At 38.2% G+C, this 16,818-nt stretch overlaps 1 protein-coding gene across 2 annotated transcripts in view; it reads left to right on the top strand.

The window, feature by feature from the left end:
- Positions 1 to 15,805, top strand: part of Xpo1 (exportin 1) — a 41,352-nt gene extending 25,547 nt beyond the window's left edge. For both annotated transcript variants that reach the window (XM_038330007.1, XM_038330016.1), the window contains 16 exons: positions 2,128 to 2,256; positions 2,911 to 3,069; positions 4,376 to 4,573; positions 5,421 to 5,559; positions 5,735 to 5,916; positions 6,023 to 6,179; positions 6,613 to 6,776; positions 7,253 to 7,387; positions 8,276 to 8,459; positions 8,851 to 8,957; positions 9,702 to 9,896; positions 11,018 to 11,186; positions 12,901 to 13,035; positions 13,119 to 13,278; positions 13,729 to 13,825; positions 14,754 to 15,805. In XM_038330007.1, the coding sequence (XP_038185935.1) occupies positions 2,128 to 2,256; positions 2,911 to 3,069; positions 4,376 to 4,573; positions 5,421 to 5,559; positions 5,735 to 5,916; positions 6,023 to 6,179; positions 6,613 to 6,776; positions 7,253 to 7,387; positions 8,276 to 8,459; positions 8,851 to 8,957; positions 9,702 to 9,896; positions 11,018 to 11,186; positions 12,901 to 13,035; positions 13,119 to 13,278; positions 13,729 to 13,825; positions 14,754 to 14,900 (2,457 nt within the window). In that variant the 3' untranslated portion in view covers positions 14,901 to 15,805. The remainder of the gene's footprint in view (positions 1 to 2,127; positions 2,257 to 2,910; positions 3,070 to 4,375; positions 4,574 to 5,420; positions 5,560 to 5,734; positions 5,917 to 6,022; positions 6,180 to 6,612; positions 6,777 to 7,252; positions 7,388 to 8,275; positions 8,460 to 8,850; positions 8,958 to 9,701; positions 9,897 to 11,017; positions 11,187 to 12,900; positions 13,036 to 13,118; positions 13,279 to 13,728; positions 13,826 to 14,753) is intronic.
- Positions 15,806 to 16,818: the final 1,013 nt, after the last annotated feature.

The following is a 16,818-nucleotide window of genomic DNA, read 5'->3' on the forward strand; positions in this document are numbered from 1 at the left end:
ATACAGGTTTAGGAGATTGAACATCAGGTGCTTCTTTACTTGCTGAACCATCTCAGCAGCCCCAGATACAAGGATTTCAAGGTTAAGGGGTGATCTAAATTACTTACCTAGGAGGGTCTGTCTAACTGACAGCTACCTAGGTCAGTTTGATTCAAGAATCAGGTATGAATGCAGTTTAAGGTCTGTGTAAAAGCTTTTTTTTTTTTTTTTTCTTTTTTTTTTTCGGGGTTCCAAGACAGGGTTTCTCTATTTGACATCTGGAACTTACTTTGTAGAAGGTTGGCCTTGAATTCATATAGGTCCTCCTGTCTCTGGAGTGCTGAGATTAAAAGTGTTATCACATTGGGCTGCAAATTGAAAGCTTTAATACCAGCACATAATCCATTTGGAACCTCTTAACCCAGGACTGTAGGACTTTGCGGGAGGTGGGGGGGCGGCAAACCAAAGTAAAGTGAAGGCTGGAAGTTATTGGGGGAAAAGCTTGGCTCCTTGGTGTTGTCAAAAACAAAACAATAATGCTATGTTGGGTATATCTCTAGTGGTATATTGCTTTCACTTGAGTTACAGTGAAGAGATCAAATGATCCCATTTTGTATGCAATTGGCTGCCCCTGGGATCAGATGTAATGGCAAGTGCTTCAACACTGAGACCATGAAAATCTATTTTGCCTGAAAAATTAGAATGCCATGCACTTCCTATTGTTAATCATTCATAGATAATTACTGTTATGTGTAGGTGGCATTTTTCTGTCCCAACTCCCTGCTCCCAAATAACTGACTCAGAGACTTAATATAAGTTATCTGCCAATAGCTCAGGTTTGTACTAATTAACTTATATATTTAAATTAACTTGTATTTCTTATCTGTGTTTTGCCATGTGGCTCATGACTTGTTACCTCATTTTCTACATGATTCTGCTTACTTGGTGGCTGGCTGGGTTCTCTTGACTTTGCCATTCTCCTGTTCTACTATTGGCTTGTCAGCTTTTTTATTAAACCAATCATAGTGACATATATTCTCGTAGTGTACAGAAGGATTATTCCATAGTAGTTGCCAGTGCATTGTGTGTTGTATTATCTTGATTAATGTTACAGAGGTGTTTATTGAACCTTAGTAAAGATCAGTTGCTAACACATGAACATTGTAGATCAGCTATTAATATTTCCCAAATCAACCACTAAGGGTATACAGAATATATAACTAAATTTTTTCATAATATAATCTGTTTTGTTAATTATCTCCTAAAGACCTTATTTTGGGGTTGCGAAGAGTGGTAAAGGTATCATGGTTTAAGTTCGCTTTAAATTCAGTGTAGCTGGTGTGTAAAGTGGCATTGACTATTTTTCGGCCATTATTTATTCTCGTCAGAGTAGGTTGTGTTTTGATGTTACTGGTTGATGATGATGATGATGACGATAGGGTCTCAAGCCAATCAAACACACAGTAATGATTTCAGGAAAGTTACCAAACAAGTATTATTATTATTATTATTATTATTATTATTATTATTATTATTATTTCAGATGTCATGGGAATGTAGCTCACTGTTTGCTTAGCATGTGCAAGCCTTAGGTTTAACCCCCAGCATCCCTTATTACATACCTATGATACAAGGAGAGAGGTCAGAAGTTTGGGGTTATTCTTAGCTTTATACCGGCTTTTGTCTCATACGTTCCCATCTCAAAAGACACAAGCATATGTGCTTTGAGTATATGGTGTTTCTTCAAAATTGTATATGCAAAAATAAAAATCTATTATTCAATGTTTTTAGACTGTATCCTTGTTTATGATTGTAAGTCTCCTTTATTTGTAAATTTTTTTGTTTTTGTGTATGGGGGTGAGTTTACTGCATCCATGTGTGCACACCACGTGTGTGTATCACATGAGTGTCTGGTGCTCTTGGATGTCAGAAGGCATAGACTTCAGAGGGTTTGAATCCCCTACGAGTAGCTACTTGTGAGCTTCCATTGGGTGTTGTTGGGAGTAGAAAGAACCTGGGTCCTCTACAAGAACACCAAAAGCTTTTAACCACAACCAACTCTCTAGCCCCCATACTCCTTTGTCATTCTTAAAATAAAATGTTCTTTGAGATTAATGTTGCTTTCTTTTTTCTTTTTTAATAAAATAGTTCCTGAATGTCCCAATGTTTCGAAATGTGTCGCTGAAGTGCCTCACAGAGATTGCTGGTGTGAGTGTAAGCCAATATGAGGAACAGTTTGAAACTCTGTTTACACTTACAATGATGCAGCTAAAGCAGGTAATTGATAGACCTGCCTTGAAAATGGAATAATTTTAATGCACTAGAAATGGTTACATTCATGATCAGTAGCATTGCCAAATAAACAATAAAAATGGTTGAATTTAAGTTAAACTATAGAACAGTTAATATATATTAGTTATAGCGTGCTTATATATATATTATATACAATCTTAGGTAGAAGTGGTTTATTAATTTTCTTCCTTGTAATATTAAGGTTTTATGGGTTCCATGATAATATAGTTCTAGAAATTTGAAGGTTGGATGATGTGAAGACTTGATCACACAGTGCGGTAATGGAGAACCTTCTAGGACCAACCTCTCCCTCCTTCGTCTAATTTAACATTGCTTGTCCAAACTGGCCAACCTCTTTTCTAGACTAAAGTCTGTTAGTACACATGTGAAAGAATTGTGTGAAGACAAAATTTGATCATCTAGGTAGTTAAACATGATGCTATATTGCTGTTTGCCATATGAGTACACCTTTATATTTTTCTGTGTCTTGGGAAAAATCTGATAGCAAAATTCAAAGAATATATAAGGCAGTTAATAGCTGTCCTTTGTGTGTTGGTGTTAGCAACTGGGTGTCATTTTAGACTTCAGACTGTTTTGTTGGTTTTGTAACATTGATTGATAATAATTTTCAACTTCCAGATGCTTCCTTTAAATACTAATATTCGACTTGCATATTCAAATGGAAAAGATGATGAACAGAACTTTATTCAGAATCTCAGTTTATTTCTCTGCACCTTTCTAAAGGAACATGGCCAACTTTTAGAGAAAAGACTGAATCTCAGGGAAGCACTCATGGAGGTAGGTTTGGTTCCTGACATTTTTCTCTGAAAAGGAAAAAAAGGGTTCTTAAATATGTGCTGTTCTGTATGTGGATATTGAAACATCTTGTTTGCTCTCCACCTGTTGCTTTTGTTTTGTTTTAAGACAAAGTCCTTTATATTGCCCCGACTGTCCTTGAAGTCATACTCAGAGAGATCCCTCTGCATCCCTGATGTTGTGATTAAAGGTGTGCCCAGCCGCTATTCTGTTTTTTTGGAGACAGTGTCTCATACTATTTCCTAGGTTGGTGTGAAACTCTGTAGGGGCATTCTGGTGTTGAACTTGCGGCGAATCTGCATTCTTTAACTTTCCGGGTTCTGAGATTATACGCATGAGCATACTTCTTTCCAAACCAGGTTCCTTTTTTGGTTTTTGGGTCTCACTCTGTTGTTCTGTTTGACCAGGCTGGTCTTGAACACAGTGATCAACCTGCCTCTGCCTCTCAAATCCTTGGACTATGCCTGACAAATTCTTTTACTTTTAAATTGGAAAACTGTTAAGATCCGGGCGGTGGTGGAAAACTGTTAAGATCCGGGCGGTGGTGGCGCACGCCTTTAATCCCAGCACTCGGGAGGCAGAGGCAGGCGGATTTCTGTGAGTTCGAGGCCAGCCTGGTCTACAAGAGCTAGTTCCAGGACAGGCTCTAAAAAAGCTGCAGAGAAACCCTGTCTCGAAAAACCAAAAAGAAAAAAGAAAAAAAAGATCCCAGAACAGATAGAAAAGCCATACATTATAGTGTTGTACATATGAACCCACACAGGACTACATGATATAAATATCATATTGGGACAGCCTGAAGAAACCTAGTTTTGAAACGTGCTTGTGCTATAATCTCAGCACCTGGAAAGCTGAGGAGTAAGGATTCCCAGTTCAAGATCAGAGTTCCCCACCAGCCCAGGAAATAGTTTTATTGCTTGGATATGTATCTGAATGGTATAAACAACACCAGTTTGGTTTCCGAACGTTTTTGTCTCCACATCAAATTCGGTACCGGTGTTTTAAGATCATGTTCTCTAGTCCTGGTTTGCACTAAACTTGTTTATACCAAGCTATTTTCAAACTTGTGAGGATCTTGTATCTGCCACCAAAGGGCCTGTTCAAACAGACTTGATTATAACTGAGTTATTTATGTATACTGGAAACATTTGTTTACATAGTTCTCTGTTCAAGGCATGAGGATCCAGATGTATTTCAAACTGATAATTTTTTAATCCTGATTTAAGTGCTGGGAACCAACTTGGAGATTTGGTGGTAATATTTTAATTTTGTTGGTTTTAATGTGTAGGCCCTTCATTACATGTTGTTGGTATCTGAAGTGGAAGAAACTGAAATTTTTAAAATCTGTCTTGAGTACTGGAATCATTTGGCAGCTGAGCTCTACAGAGAGAGTCCATTTTCTACGTCTGCTTCTCCATTGTTATCTGGAAGTCAGCATTTTGATATTCCTCCTAGGAGACAACTGTATTTGACTGTGTTATCGAAGGTAATGATCAAGGGGTTGGTGAGTGCTGTTTCTTCCTGTAATGTTGATGACTAGTAGGTATTGGAAGTGGGCATAAGAAGGAGAGGTTTTATTAGAGTGGACCCTCACTGACTCCCCTATCCAGTCAGTGAGGTACATGAAGGCTGTAGGCCAGAGGTTGATTATTTATTGATAGTGTTAACAAACAAACCCAGATCAGGAGGGCCTGAGATGCAGGGTTGCAGAGTTGACGCACAAGTTATGTTTTACTTTTTAGAAGTTTTTATTCTTTTGGGGACAAGATCTTCTTGAATCCAGATCTTTCTGCTTTTCCAGTGCTAAAATTAAAGGCATGTCTCATTGCTACATCTAGCTTTTTTAAATTGAAACATTTGATAGGTCGGTCCTTGGTCAGTCTTAACTGGTCAAGGCTGGCCTTCTTGATCCTCATAAATCAGCCTCCCAAGTGTTGGGATTATAAGCATGTATGACAATGCCTTATTTGAAAGTTTGTTTTTGGGTTGGTAGCCAATCCTAGCATCTAACTAGTAATCACTCAGTATTCTGAGTCCTGAAACTACAGGAGTGTGCCACCATCCATGACTGGCATCTTAATTGAGTATATGCTTTTAGCTGGGTAGTGGTAACACGCTTTTAATCCCACCACTGGGGAACCAGAGGCAGGTGTCTTGAGTTTACGGCCAGCCTGGTCTACAAGCAAGTTCTAGGACAGCCAGGACTTCAGAGAGACTCTGCCACTAAACCGAAACAAAAAAAGTATATGCTTTTAAATGTCTTCCACTGATTCTATATTTGGCATGGGTGTCAAATGTCTTAACAGTTTCTTTATTGGTTTATTGATATGTAGGTCCGTTTATTGATGGTTAGTCGCATGGCTAAACCAGAGGAGGTACTGGTTGTAGAAAATGATCAGGGAGAAGTTGTAAGAGAGTTCATGAAGGATACCGATTCCATAAATTTGTATAAGAATATGAGAGAAACATTAGGTGAGTTAATAAATGACAATGATTTACTCTGTAATTTTATGTCTTATTGAAAATACTGTTTGGTCAAAGTTCCACAGTTAATGAAATCTTTTAAGTAACTTTACTTACCTTAACCCCAAAATAAATCATTTAAGTTTTGGGTATCAAACATCTGTTATTTTTTTTTTCTTTGTAGTTTATCTTACTCATCTGGATTATGTAGATACGGAAATAATAATGACTAAAAAACTTCAAAATCAAGTGAATGGTACAGAATGGTCATGGAAAAATTTGAATACGTTGTGTTGGGCAATAGGCTCCATTAGTGGTGCAATGCATGAAGAAGATGAGAAGCGGTTTCTTGTTACTGTTATTAAGGTATGCAGCTAATAGGATGAAATAGAACCATAAATGTGTCTTATTTTTAACAGTATTTAACCATAAAAGCATCTTTAACAATAAATACATTTGTCGTATTTTACAGGACCTTTTAGGATTATGTGAGCAGAAAAGAGGCAAAGATAATAAAGCTATTATTGCATCGAATATCATGTATATAGTAGGTCAATACCCAAGGTTTTTGAGAGCACATTGGAAATTTCTGAAGACAGTAGTAAACAAGCTGTTTGAATTCATGCATGGTAAATCACATTTACTCATATTTGTTGGAGGAGGCCTGCTTGTTTATTCCCAAAATAATCACACCATATTATTTAGATCACTGCTTGGTCCATTAGTTTTTTTATTTGCTAACTCTTAGATCTTAATTTAACCCATCTCTATTAATCTGTATATAACCATGTGGCTGTGGCTTACCAGCAAAGTTTCAGCATGTCTGTTTCTGGTGGTGGCTCCCTGGCTTCTCCCTGGCTCCACCCTTTTTTCTCCTAGCATTCAGTTTAGCGTCGTCCCGTTCCACCCCCCACCCCACCCCCCAGCTCTACTCTGTCCTATCAGGCCAAGCCTGTTTCTTTATTAACCAATGGTATTCACAGCATACAGAATGGAATCCCACATCATGTATTTAATTTTTGTTTTCATTGTTTTGTTCAATAAGTATTTTTATCTTGATAGAGACCCATGATGGAGTCCAGGACATGGCTTGTGACACATTCATTAAAATAGCTCAAAAATGTCGCAGACATTTTGTTCAAGTTCAAGTTGGGGAAGTAATGCCATTTATTGACGAGATTTTAAACAACATAAATACTATAATTTGTGATCTTCAGCCTCAGCAGGTATGTAAGCCACTGCTGATTTTATGCTGTGTGTAGGGTTTTTACTTACATGTATGTGTGTCTTGTATATCTCCTCTTTCCTGGTTTCCGCAGAAGCTGAGCTAGAACCTGAGTCTCTGGGGGGATAGGCCTGTCCTCTTAACACTTGAGTCACCTCACCAGGCCTTAAAAGTGTATAAAACTAGTGTGTACATGGGATGGAAAAGTGGGTCTACTTTTTCTGAGGATTGTAACTGGGATCCCAGCACCCACATTGAACACTACTGTATCCATCCTCATGATATCCTCGGGCTCATACACTTGAATTCATATGCCCCCATCCCATTCTCACACACAGAATCACAAATACAGGAACAATTTTAAAATGAGGGGCATTAATCAATACTATTAATATATTTATAATCTGCTTACATGTGTTTTCCATTAAGAATGATGTGTGAAAGCATGAAAATAAAAGTGCTTGCATTTTAAAACAGGTTCATACATTTTACGAAGCTGTGGGATATATGATTGGTGCACAGACAGACCAGACAGTTCAAGAGCATTTGATAGAAAAATACATGCTGCTTCCTAATCAAGTATGGGACAGTATAATTCAGCAGGCAACCAAAGTAAGTTTTGAGTTTTTTGTGGGGGTGTTTGTTTATGCGTTTTGATTTCTAATGGGGTTTAAAGTATAATCATTCTTGGTGCTTTTGAAAAAATGGATGCCTATTGCACACATAGAAGATAGCCTCTGGTGTTGGTCCTTCCCTGCAGTGTTTTTTGAGACAAGGTCTCATCACTACTACCTATCTCAGAGTGTTTATCCTGTGACTCTAATGATCTTATGTCTCCCTATGGGAGCTCTGGGAGAGTGTATTTTTGCTAGGCCCAGCTTTACTATTACTCCTGGGGATCTGAGCTTAGGCCTTCAGGTTTTGTGTGACAAAGCCCTTGGCCAACACAGCCATTTTCCTTACTCCATGGATGCTTTAATGTGAGTTTGGACAATTGAAACATTACAGAAGCCAGACATGGAATTATATATAATTCTAGCAGTTAGAGGCAGGACTAGAAGTTCAAGATCACTTTGGCAACACAGCTAGTTTGAGGTCAGCTGAGACTCAGAAGCCCCTGTCATAGAAAAAAAAAATGAGAGCCATTATAAGATCTTTTTTTTTTGGAGGCATTTGACTGTTTGAGACAGTTTACGTGTGGAGCCCTAGCTGTCCTAGAACTCAAAGATGTACCTCTCAAGTGCTGGAATTAAAACCTGTGCCACCATGGTTGGCTTTAGGATATCTTTGTTCTGTTTTGATCTTTTGGTGAGACTATTAGACACTTTTCTAATGTGGGTTTTAAGTAATTTGAGTTTTAGATCTTGTTGGGTTCTAGGGACTAAACCTGGAACTTCATGTATACAGCACATATTCTGCTACTTAGCTGCAGTTGAGTTCCAGTATTTGTTTTGAGATGTTTTTAATAAGTGAGATTGTATTTTATTGTGATAATTCCAGAATGTGGATATCCTGAAAGACCCTGAAACAGTCAAGCAACTGGGTAGCATATTAAAAACAAACGTGAGAGCCTGCAAAGCTGTTGGACATCCATTTGTAATTCAGCTTGGGAGAATTTATTTAGACATGCTTAATGTATATAAGTGCCTCAGTGAAAATATTTCTGCAGCGATTCAAGCTAATGGTAAGCGATTCTGGCTTCTGGGGAAGTGATAGAATGCTGTGTAAGTCATTCTGCTCTCACTTATCTTTGATATGTTTTCTCCATTTCTCAATTTAAGTCAGCCTGAGTATCTGGGGCATCAAAAGTCCACGACCGTTTCTCAACAACTCTTTGCCCTTTGCCCTATTAGGATTATTCTTGCCTACAAGTATAGTTTATTGACAGTGGCTGCTTTGAAAATACGCAAAGCCATGTTATTTAGTCTTGCTTATCTTGCTCTTCCCATTTCATAACGTTGTCCTCCATTAGTTTTAGACTCTTCTTCATGAATGGTAGTGGAATGATAACATCTGAAGAAGACCTATCACTGATGTAGTCTGTCAAGTTAGTTTATATTTGACTGTTTTTTTAGGTGAAATGGTTACAAAGCAACCATTGATTAGAAGTATGCGGACAGTAAAAAGGGAAACCTTAAAGTTAATATCTGGTTGGGTGAGCCGTTCCAACGATCCTCAGATGGTAAGTTTTTCTCTTTTTAGTCACATTAGCCAGGTGGTGGTTACTCACGCCTTTAATCCCAAAACTCGGGAGGCAGAGGCAGCCTGGTATACAGAGTGAGTTCTTGAACAGCTGGCTTCACAGAGAAGCTCTGCCTCAAAACCAAACAAACAACTTGGTCACAAAAGGTCAGTGGAATTGATGTGATATGGGTCACATTGAAATCCAGGCATACGGTTCCTAAGTGGGTAGGAGTATCATGACTTTGACCTTGTAAGTTAAGGTTTGAGCCATCTCAACAACCCCCATCTTTGATCTTGAGATTTGATGGTCAAAGTAAGAAAATGCCCTAACTTTCAACATAAAATTACATGAATAACACATACATATTCAGTAAGTCAGAGTCGTAAATTGGCTATATCCAAAATACTACAAGACCAAATTTCTTGATATATTGTATAGTGGACTTGAAGATCTGACTCACTGAATATGTATGAAGCTGGCGTGTTGGCAAACACCTGTTTTTGCAGCTTTGGTAACCTGTGGCAGGATGAGTACCAACCTGGCTATATGACAGGATTCAAGAATATATTCAAATTATCTCATGTCTGAACTCTTTGTGTATGTTCAGTTATATTACTATTTATTTTAACTTTACTGGTTGCTAAAATGCTTCAGCATGCTATTTCAGCAGATAATTTGGGTCTTCGAGATGCTGGTGACCCATAGCTTAAAAGTAAGGACTTTTTTTCCCCCTCCCAACAGGTAGCTGAGAACTTTGTTCCTCCTTTGTTGGATGCAGTTCTCATTGATTACCAGAGAAATGTCCCAGCTGCTAGAGAACCAGAAGTGCTTAGTACTATGGCCATTATTGTCAACAAATTAGGCGGGCATATAACAGCAGAAATACCTCAAATATTCGATGCAGTTTTTGAGTGCACATTGAATATGATAAATAAGGTAAGTGGTTTGTGTCTTATTACATAATGGAAAGTTTTATAGTCTGTTCTTTAAAATATAGAAATAATAACTTTTAGAAAAATTTTAAGGCCCTAGAATTAAGTTTGTCATCTTAATAACAAAATCTTGACATCAAGCTTTTTGACATTAAGACATTTGGTCATGGAAAACATTTTAATTACCCGGTGTTCACGAGGCAGAGATGGTTGGATTTTGATCTTTGTAAATTCAAGGCCAGCTTGGTCTACTTAGCTGGAGCTACACAGTAAGACCTTGGCTTTAAAAGTGGATGGGGTGGGCATTAAAGCTTGGCTGAAGCTCAATATGGTGTAGAATTTGAAAATTAGGGGCTATCAGATACTCTGTTAGTTTATTTCATTGGTTTCAAGGTGTAGCAGGATGTAATCTAGTGATGAAGTTTCAGAAACTTTTTCTTCTTCATGGATTATAACCAAACACAGACCAGGGTCTTTTGGGGTGCCTATTGGGACAACAGCATTTTGTTGAAAAGCACACTCTGGCCTCAGACTTGGAGCCATATACCTTCCCCAGGCTTCTGAATCCTGAGATGATAGGCATTCACCACCCAACCTGGTTATGTTTGCTAGTTTAATTATTTGCAGAGCATGATATTTAAAACTTTAAAATATGAACCCTAAAATGTGGAGCTGCCAGCCTGCAAATAAATTATATTGGAGACTTACTATTAGTTAGGAAAGCCTGGCCTTAGCCTAGACCTTTTCCCAACTAGCTCTTATAAGTTAATCTGTCATTATTAATCTATATTAATTTATGTCGTTCAGTTAACCTTTTCCTGTACGGTATGTTCAGCTTTTTCTGTGTCTTTCTAGTGTCTCTGTGCAGAGAACTCTCTCTCCCTGGAAGTTCCACCAATTCTCTCCTGCCTAGCTAGCTATTGGCCATTTGTCTCCTTATTAAGCCAATCAGAAGTCACCTTTGGCAGAGATAATAGTTTTCAAAATGATTATCCCACAACATGTGGGTTTTCCTTTGGGGGCAATATATCTTACAGTACCCATGGGTAATTCTGAATGTGTCTGCAAATACAGGCTTGCTATTTCCCTCCCCTGATAATGTTATTTTGTTCTCATTTCTTTTAGGATTTCGAAGAATATCCAGAACACAGAACAAACTTTTTCTTATTACTTCAGGCTGTCAATTCACATTGCTTCCCAGCATTCCTAGCTATCCCACCCGCACAGTTTAAGCTTGTTTTGGATTCTATTATTTGGGCTTTTAAACATACTATGAGGAATGTTGCAGATACAGGTAAATACATAGAAAAAAGTAGTTTAACTCATTTGCCTCATGAACCAGAAATATATAAAGTTCCACTTAATACCTCTTTAATTTCTGAGGTTTCAGTTACCAGAGGTTAATGAAGTTTCTAAAATATTGAATAAATTTAAGGAATAAAAATTATTACTTTTAAATCTAACCTTTCTAGCATCATTATGAAAATCTGGGCCATGTTTCGTCATCTTTTATAGAGCTCATGCATTTTGTGTACGCTGTGTCCATTAATTAGATTTTAGTGGCTATTTCATAAAAACTAGCTTCTGATTATGATTGTTGGTTTTTCTTGCTCTCTTTTTTGTTTCTTTTTCTAGCAGAGTTTCTCTGTGCAACAGTCCTGGCTCTCCTGAGTGTCAGGATGAAAGGCATGTGCCACTATTTCCTGCATTAACTTTTCTTACGTGCCTTTTTATGGTGATTTGTTTTGTTTTTGCTTAATTCTCCACCCTCCTCATTTCTGTGCCTATGGATGCAGGTGTGTGTATCATGGCTTGCATGTGCAAGTCTTCACCTTCCACCATGAGTAAGATGGATTCTGAGGCCTGGAGAATGGCCCAGAGGTTAAGTGTGCAGGATCCTTTACTGTTTACCAGTGTACTCTCAAAGCTAGAGGACCAGCTGGTTTCTTGGCATTCTCCTGTCGCAACTGTGGCAAGCCTCCTGAGTACTCATGAGTAGTTAAACATAGGTGCAATATTTTTCTTCTTCTTCTCTTCCTTCTCTTCTTTTTTTTTTTTTCTCTCTTTGTGTGTCTTAGAGTAAGTTGTATTCATAAAACTAAAGTGGCCTAAAATGGCAGTTTGGTGAACAGAAGCAGTTCCATAGCTGTTTTATCTTATTTAGGTTAATTATTGAGGAAGAGACCTGGTCAGATATCTTAGACTTAGACCATGAAACCCAACATGGACAAATTGGTTCAGTAGAACAGCTTCAGTATTACCAGGGCATATTTTTTTTTCTTTTTTCTCACAATAATTTATTATTATACGCGTTGGGAACATTGGTTCTCAGAAACCATTTTGATATTAATACTCTTTGATACAGTTCTTTGTGTTGATACAACCAAGCTTAAAATTATTTCGTTTTTTTGCTTCTGGAATATTTTGGAGTTTGTAAGCTCTGTTACTAATCCAAGGTTAATACACAAAATAAAAGTAGACGCAAAAAAATTTGCAGGGGGATGTGGGAAACTCAGCTGGGCATGATGGTGCACACCTTTAATATCAACACTGGGGAGATGGAGGCAGGAGGCTCTCTAAGTTTTAGGCCAGCCTTGTCTACAAAGAGAAACCCTGTCTGGAGGCCGGGGTGAAATTAAGAAGTACTTAGGAAGGGACATTAATTTGTAACCTGTGGTGGTAGCCAAACCATCAGTCAAGAAAGGAATTGCCACGAGTCAACATTAGTATGAGCTATTTTGTGAGGGACCACATATTTAAAATATATGTCAGTATATATCTGTTATCCATAATAAAGGAGAATAGACTTTAGTCGGGTAAGTTATAGTATTGGTCTCTGGGGCTCAGAAATCAAGAGTCATGAGAATCAGAGATTAATTACATCTCGGCACCAGGACCCTTTCACATAAGTCAGTCTCTCTCTTTTTCTATTTATTTTAAAGTTAAAGAATATCTGCTGTCATTTTAAAATAATCTATCAGTCTGTAACGATGTTCTATTAACTTTAGGCCTACAGATACTTTTTACACTTTTACAAAATGTTGCACAAGAAGAAGCTGCAGCGCAGAGTTTTTATCAAACTTATTTTTGTGATATTCTTCAGCATATCTTTTCTGTTGTGACGGACACCTCACATACTGCAGGTAAGAATGAGACCCACAAAGCTACAAAGTGTCCTGGTGTTTAAGCTTCCTCTTTGAATTAATAAGTTTCTTCTATTCAACAGGCTTAACAATGCATGCGTCAATTCTTGCATATATGTTTAATTTGGTTGAAGAAGGAAAAATAAGTACGCCACTAAATCCTGGAAATCCAGTTAACAACCAAGTGTTTATTCAGGAATATGTGGCTAATCTCCTTAAGTCTGCATTCCCTCATCTACAAGAGTAAATAAATACTTTTATTACTGTTATTACTATATGGGGGAGGGGTTTGTGCATGTGAGTGCAGGTTCATGTTAAGACCAGAGATATCCATCTTCCTGGAGGTGGAGTTAGAGGCAGTTGGGAAGAGTGCTTGGGTTTGTTTTTAATCTTAGTTTTGTGTGTGCATGCATATGGGTGTGTGCACTTTGTACATGTATAGGGTCAGAAGGATACATGGGAGTTAGTTCTTTTTCTCTACTATGTTTCCAGTAATGGGTCCTAGACTGTCAGGTGCTGCAAGCACCTAAACCCTCTTCCCTCGAGTTCTGTATTACTAAATCTTTCCAAGTTTTGAATTTGGCAGATGTGCTGGTGATAAACAAATAGTCTTAAAAACAGTGCTTTGAATGTTCAGTTTTTTAAACGGTTATTTATTTATTTATTTATTTATTTATTTATTTTGATTTGTAGTGCTCAAGTGAAGCTCTTTGTAACAGGACTTTTCAGCTTAAATCAGGATATCCCTGCATTCAAGGAACATCTAAGGGATTTCTTAGTCCAGATAAAGGTATGTTTTTATTAAGCTAAGGTTTTTGGTTTTTCGAGACGAGGTTTTTCTGTACCTTTGGTGCCTATCCTGGAACTCACTCTTTTAGACCAGGCTGGCCTTGAACTCACAGAGATCCACTTGCCTCTGCTTCCTGAGTGCTGGGAATAAAGGCGTGTGCCACCACCGACTGGCTAAGTTAAGGTTTTTATTTTGGCTTTTTGTGACAGGGTTCCTATGTAGGTGAGGATCCTCTTGTCTTGTTCATGCATCTGGACTTGATTTTAATTGGTGTACATTGATGTTTAGCCTGCATGTCTGTCTGTAAGGGTGTCAGATCCCCAGAACTTGTTAAAGACAGTTGTGAGCTACCATGTTGGTGCTAGGTATTGAACCTGGGTGCTCTAGAAAAGCAGCCAATGCTCTTAATGCTGAGCCATCTCTTCTAATTAAATATTTAGATTTTTTTTTTAATATTTATTATGTATATAATACTCTGTATGTGTGTATGCCTATAGGCCAGAAGAGGGCACCAAATCTAATTACAGATGGCTGTGAGCCACCGTGTGGTTGCTGGGGAACTCAGGACCTTTGGAAGAGCAGCCAGTGCTCTTAACCGCTCCATCTCTCCAGCCCCTAGATTATATTTTGTGTACATTCGGGCAACCTACATTCCATCACCACCCAAGCCTGGAACTGAAGTAGTTCCTGGCTGTTCTGGAACTCAGTGTATAGACCAGGCTGGTCTGTAACTCACAGGATTCATAATCCTCTGCCTCTTTAGTGCTGGGACTAAAGGTGTGCAGCACCACTACCTGGCAATAATTTATATTTCTATTGCAAATGGCAAAATTGGTACATGCATTTCTACACACGGCTCCTCCCTACCCCAACCTCCACCCCTGATCTGGCAACAACTTGAAGTTTTATGTTTGACCTCTGTTCACAGGAGTTTGCAGGTGAAGATACCTCTGATCTATTTTTGGAAGAAAGAGAAACAGCACTTCGACAGGCTCAAGAGGAGAAGCATAAACTTCAAATGTCCGTACCTGGGATTCTTAATCCACATGAGATTCCAGAAGAAATGTGTGATTAAAATCTGAATTCATGTTCAGTTTTTTTCTCTCTGCAACATATGTTCACAGAAGAAAACAGCATATGGATTATTTGTCGACCAAAATGATGCCAATTTGTAAATTAAAATGTCACCTAGTGGCCCTTTTCTTATGTGTTTTTTGTATAAGAAATTTTCTGTGAAATACCCTTCCATTGTTTAAGCTTCTGTTTGGTCATCTTTAGTTTGTTGCATGAAGTTTGAAAATTAAGGCATTTTTTTAAAAACTTTTACTTCATGCCTATTTTGTGGCAAAGGCTGGGGGGGAGGAAGTAAATTAGATTTGAACATATACTTGTAAATTCTAATGCAAAATTAATTATAAAATTCTTTTCTTGTAAACAATACCAATTTTAATTAGGGAGCATTTTCTTTCTAGCCTGTATTTTGGTCTAGAAGAAAAGTAATGAGTAAAACCAATTGCGTAAGAGGGTTGTAGAGCTGCATTGTCTGGAGCTGGCACCTCGAGCTGAATTGTCTGTCTCTAGACTTATGTGTATTAGAGTCTGTGTTGAGTTTGCAGCAAGATCATGTGCATATCATCCCATTGTAAAGCAACTTAAAAATATGGGAACAGTTAGTTATTTTTACACAGTTCTTTTGTTTGTGTGTGTGTGCTGTCGCTTGTCGACAACAGCTTTTTGTTTTCCTCAATGAGGAGTGTTGCTCATTTGTGAGCCTTCATTAACTCAAAGTGAAATGGTTAAAAATATTTATCCTGTTAGAATAGGCTGCATCTTTTTAACAACTCATTAAAAAAAAAACAAAACAAGAAAGAAAACAAACCTCTGGCTTTTGAGATGACTTATACTAATTTACATTGTTTACCAAGCTGTAGTGCTTTAAGAACACTACTTTAAACGCAAAATAAACTTGGTTTACATTTATTTTTCCCTTCACTGGCTTAAAATTATTCTTACATTACTGAAGGTAATTTAAAAACTAATATTTTTATCTGAAATTTTGTTCGTCTTACAGATAAGATTGATAGCTTTGTGTGGTGGTGCATGTCTTTAATTCCAGCACTCGGGCAGAGGCAGGTGGATTTCTGAGCTGGAGGGTAGCCTGGTATACAAAGCAACATCCAGGACAAACAGGGCTACATAATACAGAGACTCTGTCACAAAAACAAAGCAACAAAAAGCAAGATGCCCAAAGCTACTGGCACAACCCACACAAGTTGTGTCAATTGATTTCTAAGGTGTGCCTCCAGTTGCCCACATGCATGCACACACACTCGGATGTTCTAGAGGACAGTTAGAGCCTCCGTGCCTGTATTAGAGGTGAACTGCTGGTGCTGTGGCTGTAGCCTCATCTTGTTCTCAGCACAGTAGCACTGGGTTCTAGTGTTCCTCAAGGAAAATTCAACACTCAGGATTTAGCAGTTAAGACGTTGCTCTAGTTCTAGCCAAACACATTAAGTACCAAATATTATGCTAGTATACACCATGTGTGAGAGGGAAGGAGGGACATTTAATTCATAAGGCAGGTAGCAGGGTCTTGGAAATCACAGGAACGGTGTCACACCTGTCATGCCAGCACTAGGCTCCTTAAACTGAGGCACTTTACCAGACCAATTCTAATCTCCCCAGATCCCTGAATTTCCAACCTGGATCCATACACACAAAGGTTCTAGGAATGCAGTTTTAGCTTAAATTAGTAGAAAACCACAGTAAAAGCTCTCTTTATAGACCTGGCTGACCCAGAATTGTAAATCAGTAGTCTGACCTTCAACTCCTAGACCTCTGTCTCTGTAGTAGTACCCCCGTTTGTGCCTTGGATTGTACAGATAGGTGATGGGGAGCTAGCTATGTTGCTGCTGGGAACTGAACCGGAGTCCCCTGCAAGAGTGGCCCTCCAGTCCTGTGAGGCATGTTTTTACAGGAGCATATGATGGCAT

The sequence above is a fragment of the Arvicola amphibius genome, chromosome 1 (genome assembly GCF_903992535.2).
Source record: "Arvicola amphibius chromosome 1, mArvAmp1.2, whole genome shotgun sequence".
Taxonomy (NCBI): Eukaryota; Metazoa; Chordata; class Mammalia; order Rodentia; family Cricetidae; genus Arvicola; species Arvicola amphibius.